Here is an 8880-nt window from a genome sequence, read left to right as displayed (position 1 = left end):
CCGACTGCTTGGCGCGTCACCGTTGCATTGTGGGAAATGTAGTTTTGGTGCGTGTAAAAGATCTGCGGGCTCTCGGCTTGCTGCGGTCCGCGGGCCGGTTCTAATAATAAATCAATATCATCCCAGGGGCCACTGAAAACATTCTCGCGGGCCGGATTTGGCCCGCGGGCCGGCACTTTGACATATGTGCTCTATATGAAAAAGGCAGGAGAAATACAGATATGAAAATGTTTCCTCCTATGTTTGAGGGTGGCCAGAAAGTGACAAGGAGTGGCCATGCATGGCCACCATGTAGCTCCGGCCGTGATCAGCAATGATATGGTAACTTACTGCCTTACTGTCATTGCCAAAGAGTATGAGGCCTTCTTTCATGACAATGCCAGGTCGACTCGCTCCAAGGATCTCCAGTGGCTTTCCATTCCCACTGGTGCCATTATCCACCAGTGTGGAGCCATAGAAAGTCACCTTCTAAACAAAAACAGACACACAACGCAACATATGTTGAGGACAGTGCAGGGAATTCCATTGTGTGGGTATCACCCCATTGGAGTCGCTGATCATCAAACTACTCGACACTAACCACAAACATTTTAGTGGTGGTTGCCTTATATTGTGAGGGTATTGAATCAATCACAGTTTAGCTGTGGTTATTAAAAATACAATTTTAGTAATAAATAGTTAATTGATCCTGTACCTGTCCATCAATTTCTGCCCAGGCACCGGGAACCTTGTCATTTCCTCTGATCCAGTTGTGGAGAGCTTCAGCAGATTGGTTCCAGTTGATCTTCAAATGAAATTGTTATCATGAGGCAACACAACATTACACTGTTTATTTTAATTGCTGCTGTCTATAATCTAGTGGTAAAGTGCGATGAAGTTTAACAGTTTTTTTCTATAGTAGGTTTGTTCATGATGTGGGCATATATCTTCTTCTTCTTCTCCTTTCGGCTTGTCCCTTTTCAGGGGTTGCCACAGCGAGTCATTAATTTCCATCTTTCCCTGTTCTCTGCATCCTCTACTCTTGACTGCAACTACCTGCATGTCTTCCCTCACGGCATCCATGAATCTCCTCTTTGGCCTTCCTCTCTGTCTCCGAGCTGGTAGCTCCATCTCTAACATTCTCCCACCGATGTATCCACTGTCCCTCCTCTGTACATGTCCAAACCATCTCAGTCTGGCCTCTTTTAACTTTTTCTCCAAACTTTCCTGTGAGTTGTTCCTCTGATGTCCTCATTTCTGATCCTGTCCATCCTTGTCACTCCTAAGGAGAATCTCAGCATCTTTAACTCAGCCACCTCTAACTCTGCCTCCTGTCTTTTGTCAATTGCTAGTGTCTCGAGACCGTACATCATGGCCGGTATCAGGGCTGGTCTCACAACTGTCCTGTAACCTTTCCCCTTCACCGGAGCTGACACTCTTCTATCACAAATCACTCCTGACACTTTCCTCCAGCTGTTCCATCCTGCCTGCACTCTATTCTTCACTTCTCTTCCACAGTCTCCGTTGCTCTGCACTGTTGATCCTAGGTCCTTAAATTCCTGTACCTTCGCCACCTCTGCTCCCTGTAACCTCACCGTTCCACTGGTCTCCTTTACATTTATGCACATGTACTCTGTCTTACTACGACTGACCTCCATTCCTCTTCTCTCTAGTGCAAACCTCCACCTTTCTAAAGTTTTCTTGTAGCTGCTGCCTACTCTCACTACAGATCACAATGTCATCTGCAAACATCATAGTCCAGGGAGACTCCTGTCTGACCTCATGCCAATGTATACATCACCAAAGCAAACAAGAAGGGGCTCAGGGCCGATCCTTGATGCAGTCCTCCCTCCACCTTGAAGTCTTCTGTCCGTCCAACTGCACCCCTCACCACTGTTGTACTATTCTCATACATGTCCTGCACCAACCAAACGTACTTCTCTGCAACCTCTGACTTCCTCATACAGAACCACAATTCCTCTCTTGGCACCCTTCTCTAAATCTACAAATACACAGTCACACACACACACACACACACACACACTTATTTCTTGAATTCATGACCATCTCCCTTCTTTCCCCAAATTTCGGTCAAATGTGTCTTATTTAATAATTAGGCGGTAGCGATGTCAATATGTTGCTCGTCAGGCTTCTCATCCACTGTAAATTGCTCCACCTGTCTCAACATAACCAAACCTCGTCCATATTTCACAAGTTATTTTCCTTGAATGTGTGATATGCATCAGTGCAATATAAGACAACTTTATTTATCAAGCGCATTTCACAACAGCTGCAGCTCTAAGCACTTCACATATAGCAAAATGAAAAAAATACAACAACAAAAAAACGCGAAAACACACATTAATGATACTAACCCATAATTTTATGTCAAAGTTCAGAATCAATTTTCCTGATTTTTCGAAAAGCAAAGGTAAAGCTACCACTTCTTTCCAGCAGATGACAGCGCGGAGCCAATTTGAATCACATCACATCATCTGAATGCGCCAGTTCCTGAGCCACCAACACCAAGAGCCGTGACATTGAATCGTAATTTAATTGATAATCGTGATATAAATCTAATCGTCACACAAGTATTGTGATTTGAATCGAATCAGGAAGTAAACCACATATTTAAGTGTTCTCGTGATAAAAGAATAGGTTTGAAAGTTTTTGACAAACGCTGTTGCCATGGCGATGCCTTGTTTGCCCAGAAAAATGATGCTGTTTTTGACTGAAACTTTGCAGGCATGTCAGGCTTGGCCCAAAAAATATATTTTAAAGCTTTAATGTGTGATTTAAAAAAGGGTTATGAAGTTGGAATTTTTTTATGAAACAGCCCCAGGTACATGAAAAAAACCTAACAGGAAATCTGTCATCTTTATGTACTTTAAAATTTTGCCACGATATTAGCCTTTTTAGAAGTGATATTTTAACAAACTCCTACTCGGGATTTGATTGAATAGACTTCAAAATGTTGGTGTGTTTAATAAAGATTTTGAAGATGACAGCTTCCAGTTTTGTTGAATGCTATTGCTTTGGAGACATTCTGCTTACCAAGAAAAATGCGACTGTTTTGGGTCGTCTAAACATTGGCGAAAATTCAATAAACTTGGCACACATATCCGACCTGGTGTAAAAATCAATATTTTTGAGATTTCTTGTAGGTTTTTTTTTTTTGGGGATGGGGGGGGGGGGTCTATGTTCGTTTTCCCTAAAGTCCTCCAAATCAATCAGTGATCAAACTTCATGTTTCGAATTTTTCCATAAGTTATGGAACCGTTAAATATATCTCACGCTTATCACCCAGAGAGACAGGTGGCTATTATTCCCCAAAACTCTTAACACCATATTCCTTATTTAATGTCTTGACACTAAAAAGAACTGGAATGGAGTACACCTTTGCCATTCGGGAAGTGACTCAGGAGTCTTTGGGCTTTAGTCCTGCAGCACTGGTGTTTGTACACACTGTGCAGAGGCCCTTAAAAACTCTTATATGAGACATGGCTAGGTGATGAAACCAAAGAACCTAGTCTTTGTCAGTAACTTTTGACTTAACAGAGCTTGCTCGCTGTACTGGCAAAGCAGAACATGTTGGTCAAGCCGAAACAAAAAGGAAAAAGCAGTTTCTTAATGATGCAAAATGCAGCACAATTAGTCCAGGTGTTAATGTGTTGTTTTACTGGATTTCCCCATTTCTGCTCTTCAAGCACGTTACAGTGGCCCTTACATTGTTGAAGAGAAAATTAGCGATCAATACTACATGGTTTCCACTCCGGACCATAGATGGAGTAAGAAGTTATGTCATACAAACAAACAAAAAAACTACCTGGATAGAGAAAAATTATTATAATGTCAAAAACAATTATATAATAAATAAATAAAACAAAATTCTTCAACTACAATTGTACTTCTTTAAAAAAAAAAAAAATCAAACCAGTCAGTGAAAAGATAAATAAAGAGGAATTTGTTCAAAGTTACGCTACCTTGGCATTTTCTTTTTTCTGGATGCCCTCGTACGTGGCTCCTTCCTGTGGCTGTGTGATTCGTGGAGCCCTCCCCTCTGCAATCAACCTGACTGCTTCTACCTTTAACCAGAAAAAGACATTTCAAATGTATAAGGTGAGTCAGAAAACGTCCGGGAAGTTTTGCAAGATACGAGCCATTGTTCGGACTATTTTATTTTTTTTGTCTTGAATGCTTGCAAAAATTTTGGTTATGACTTTTAGATGGTGGCAGCAGACTTCACAAGCAGCAGTTCAGCAGATGGTGAACAAAAGACATATATTGCTACTCCCGGTTGGATTTGCTAGAAAACCAAACCATTACACCGTTATACAACCAAATTCCACCAACTAACTTTCTGTGTCCACTAAGTCCAATAACTAACACTAACACACAATGCAAAGCTTTATAAAGAGGGTAACGAAATGTTCTCGGGCCCTATTTTCGTTCCAAGCACAAGTTTAGCGCAAAGCGCACCTAACTACATATGGAGTTTTCTTTCTTTTGCTAGACTTGGCTGGTAGACTTGGGCGTAATAGGGCGCTTGCACCTTTATGCGCTGTTATGGGACGGAAATTGTTTTTTAACAGCCCAATCCTAGTGGCATCCCTCATTCGCCTCAAAATCACGGCAGTTACAGGCGCAGTATGCACGAGCACCCCATGCTGGACATTGCGGGAACAGAAGTAGACTCGCTGGGGTCCATGCATGACTTTGGCAGATGAACTACAAACTCTCCTCTTGCCACTTGCCAAGTTGTTTGCCCGTGCATGTGACATGGGCAATTGCAACCCCGAAGTTGCATCTGTGTGAGCCTGACAACCCCTTGATTAGAATTCATTCAATGAATGGATTTCGACAATGAGAGGGATTGGTCCACGTTGGTGTCATATTTATGACTGAAATCCCATGATGTCCACTGCACACGTATGTGGATCGCCGAATTTGTCTGCCTGCGACTTGATCAAATACACCAAAATCCCGTTCAACCACCTGTACTGCGAGTTAGATCTGGCGTTTGCTCGTCTAAACTGTAATCTGTTTTTTTGTCACGAAATTTGCAGATGCACCAAGGGGTGAGGCGTAGCGCATGCACCAAATTCACAAACATGCTGAACTAGCCCATTTCTTCGGCACAAAAATGACAAAGTCCCAATTTTTATGCCAAGTGCAGACTAATTTCTTTTGCCAAATTGTCAGATGAGTCGGGGGCGATGCAACTCCATGCGCTGAAATGTCCAGATCGGCGCAAATGGCCCCATATACACGAGACGACACATAAAAATGAAATTATGCTGATAGAGAAACCTACGAGCAAAATGATATCATGTTTCTTTTAATTTGGGCATGTCTAGATGTTCTGGAGTGTATTCAGTGCCCCCAAATATCTGTACGGAAGGTGTCGGGCTTTTTGAAGTCCGCAGTAATCACATTAAAGCAAGGGTGCGAACAGATGTAAGGAGGCTAACTCGGCTTGGAAGTGGGAGTAAACAGTTTCGGAACGAAGTGTTTTAGAACATCAAAAGATGGTTTGGGGACTGGTAATAAGTGTCGCACATGCTTATTCATGGCAGACCAGACATGAAGGTGTCAGTGCATCTGTGGTTCAAAGCTTGAAAAAAGTACAGTATTCAAATCACCACCGAGGGGCCGGACTCGGGGCATGGCATGCAAATATCGGGGGCAGTGTTTTTCTTGTATTTTGCATATGTAAACAATTAAAGTGTGACGAGGAGCACGAGGAACTTCGAGTGTGATTGCGGAGCAACTGCCATCATTCGCTCTGGGAAATCGTGCTTCCGCCGACTGCAAGGACAATCTTCCCTGTGTGTCGAGTCTTTTGTTTAACTTTGTCCGGGTAAAACCCGGACATATGCCCATTTTTGCACTGAGCACACAGGCGCTAGTCTACCTAAATAGACCCCTCGGTGTTATAACCCTGTAAGCAATGGACATTTGAAGACAAACGGTCCAGTAACACATGTAGAGAGACAATATAACAATGTTGGAGCTTACTGAGAAGTTATGACCCACTTTAGCGTGTATACACATGAGTAAGGTATGGCCCAAAATTCCTATCACAGTATCAATTACATTTCTTCACAGAATTGGAACAAATCCCAATATAAAATTAATCAAGGGGTGCTTGGCCATCTGTGAGGAGTTCAGACTACAGCTGCTGCTCCACATCAAGAGCGCCTAGCAGGCTCAGACATCTAGCTCAAATGCCACCTACACCTCCTTGAGAAGATACTCCAAGCATGTCCAACTTCAAGGATGCCTCAGGGCAGACCTACTTCCACCTCCAGGTGGAACTGAAAGATGTGTCCAGAGACAGAGAACTCTTGGCCTCCCTGATCAGATTGCTGGAGTTAATTAATATCTTAAGAAACAGGAATGGAAAAAAATCCACATTATTCCAAATGTCACAGAACCCTACTACTCGTTGGAGAAATCTTCAAAGTTTTCTGTCTGTGTTCTGCAGAAGTCTTTCTGTTGTGAGAATTTCATCACTTACCGTGCCTCTGACTCCTTCTGGGAATAGAAATCTTTTGTAGATTGTGTTGACAGTGTCATTAGCTTCAACATCACACTCCCTCTGTAGCAGAATTGGTCCTGTGTCAAGTCCATCATCAGCCCAGAACACAGTGAATCCACCCTTTTTGTCACCGTGGATCAATGTCCTGTTGTGTGAAAGATAATGAGTAAAAAAAGTGGATGAAGGTCAAATTTGTGAACATTTGTATTACTCGCCAGTTTATAGCCGAGGCTCCCCTATGGCGAGGCAGTAGTGAGGGGTGGTAGATGATGGAGCCATGTTTGGGATGGTCAATAACCTCCATGGGAATGAACTGAGAGCAGAAGGGCATGACGTTCAGTTCAGCACCTGTGGCTTTGTATTGAGCCACAACCTCGGGTATGGCCTGGCCCTTCACACGCCAGCGAGGAAACTTGAACACGGTGACGCCATCCTTTTCTGCCTCTGTAGCTGTGGTAAAAAACATGACTTAACATTTAAACTGTATCAAAGGCTGATTGCACTGATTGCATGATGACGCAAGCCTCTTTCCATTACACATTGGTTTCTCTGCTTGCCACGCCATACTTGTTTATCAGTACGTTTCATTCATTTATTCATTTTAAGGCATGATTTTTGTGATTGACAATGTGGTGGATTTGATCAGGTTGCAGTTTTCTTGTCACGTTTTGCGAGGTGGTAGTTGGAGGACCCCAAAAAGCAGGGAGGCAGGGAGGAGCGGGGTGGATTGCCCAAAATGTATTTAACAAAAACACAAACTGGAGTACATAGGAGAAACAAACTCCAAAAACTCACTCAAATAAAGGCCAGCAAAATCGAAGTAGCAAAAAACCCAAGACAGAAAACAGAACATGACACGTGCACACGGCAACAAGCAAACAGCAACAATGACACGACCCCGAGTGGTGGTGCCGGGAGTCCATTTAAACGAACAAACTAATGACACAATGACCAACAGGTGTGCAGCTGCAGGTGGAGCCCTACAGTGTCACCTGTTGGTCACAAACAGAACCATGACATTTCTTCCTGGAAAAGAAGACAGCTGGATGGAGAGGATCTGCACCACGCAGCTCGTCGCTGCTGTTGCGAAGCAAGGAAGCTTGGTGGCGGCCGCTGCCGTCTTGATCGATATCGCAATTAAAATTAAATGCGTCATTTACTCACTCATTTGAGTGAGTTTACACAGACGGACATATGCCATTATTAGCCACTTTGTAAAAAGTTAATCCTGTGCTGCCAGTGATAATTTCTCTCAATAACAGAATGCATTTGTTTTCAAATGCTAAAATTGATGACATTCTCACTATCTGTCATCAGGTTACTAATTTGTGTTGAAAATTGATCGCTACTTTATTATTGGCTAAATGTACTGTAAATTCCAGGCTACAGACCGCACCTGATTAACATCCGCATGCTCAGATTTATGAAGAAAAATCAATTTTGGAATTATATGCGCTGCACCGTATTATAAACCGCTGGCCAATGAGTAGGCAGGGGTTTGCTTCTGCGTCCCTGATGCCTGGAGCGCCTCCGGGTGAGACCGCGGATGCGGTCCCCGATGAACCCCCGCAGAAAAAAAACGCAACATTTCTTAAGGTTAAAATAATCTCCATATTTTTATCAGCATGCTAAATGCATTTGCACAACGAAATTACGCTGAAACACAGGCCCGAGCCCGAAGCAAACCCAACATTTCATATTTTATTTGTGAGGACTTGGGAGGAGGAGGGGTGATTTCTGATAACAAAGCCTGTCTTTTGGAACGAAATCTAAGTTAAACAAGACTGTATAAACATTTACATCTTTTATATTTCTGTTTATGAAGAGGTTACATTAACCGACCATTTTCCATCATTGACAGATTTTTTTAAGAGTGGAGAGGGAAAATTTAAGGCCGTCCGTCATTTTGACGGGTTGAAAATTGGGCCGTAAACCACCGCAGCAGTACGTCCTTAAGAATCTAGCGCGGCACTTTAAGAGAGAGTAGCAGAGAGACAAAGACGAACAATGACGGGTGGATACTCGACAGAGACTGGAAGGAGTTCTTTCAATTGTCATTGCAAGAGTTTAGTACAGTATGTGTTGTGATGAGGCGACTTCTGATTTATTGCGAACCACGGTCTCTCGTGGTTCGCACGAGAGACCGAAATTCGGGTCGGGTCGGGCTCGCGCTCGGGCGGCCCGATCTAAACTCTACTTTAAATAGAATAATGCAGTCACCTTTTCTATTTACAGTCCGAGTGAGAGGCAAATCAAATGTCAGCGGGTCTTCGTCCATATTTATTATTTCATCTGGGCTGATGGAATTCTCCGCTATCTTTGTTTGTGTGAATGTGCGGAACGAAGCAAGTTTGTCCTCG

The 8880-nt window shown here is 43.0% G+C and overlaps 1 protein-coding gene and 1 long non-coding RNA gene across 3 annotated transcripts in view; one reads left to right on the top strand and one right to left on the bottom strand.

Annotated features, from left to right (window-relative positions):
* aldh1l1 (aldehyde dehydrogenase 1 family, member L1) overlaps positions 1-8880 on the bottom strand; it is a 50472-nt gene that overhangs the window by 33099 nt on the left and 8493 nt on the right. For both annotated transcript variants that reach the window (XM_019868228.1, XM_019868229.1), the window contains exons 3-7: positions 6736-6970; positions 6500-6665; positions 3963-4064; positions 695-784; positions 331-468 (exon numbers count right to left, since the gene is read on the bottom strand). In XM_019868228.1, coding sequence (XP_019723787.1) covers positions 331-468; positions 695-784; positions 3963-4064; positions 6500-6665; positions 6736-6970 — 731 coding nt within the window. The remainder of the gene's footprint in view (positions 1-330; positions 469-694; positions 785-3962; positions 4065-6499; positions 6666-6735; positions 6971-8880) is intronic.
* Positions 5723-8880, top strand: part of LOC109514832 (uncharacterized) — an 18846-nt gene continuing 15688 nt past the window's right edge. Inside the window, exon 1 of the long non-coding RNA XR_002168065.1 lies at positions 5723-5833. This is a non-coding gene — a long non-coding RNA (uncharacterized LOC109514832). The remainder of the gene's footprint in view (positions 5834-8880) is intronic.

Source organism: Hippocampus comes, unplaced genomic scaffold, assembly GCF_001891065.2.
Source record: "Hippocampus comes isolate QL1 unplaced genomic scaffold, H_comes_QL1_v1.1 scaffold191, whole genome shotgun sequence".
Taxonomy (NCBI): domain Eukaryota; kingdom Metazoa; phylum Chordata; class Actinopteri; order Syngnathiformes; family Syngnathidae; genus Hippocampus; species Hippocampus comes.
This window is presented reverse-complemented; position numbering and strand designations above follow the sequence as displayed.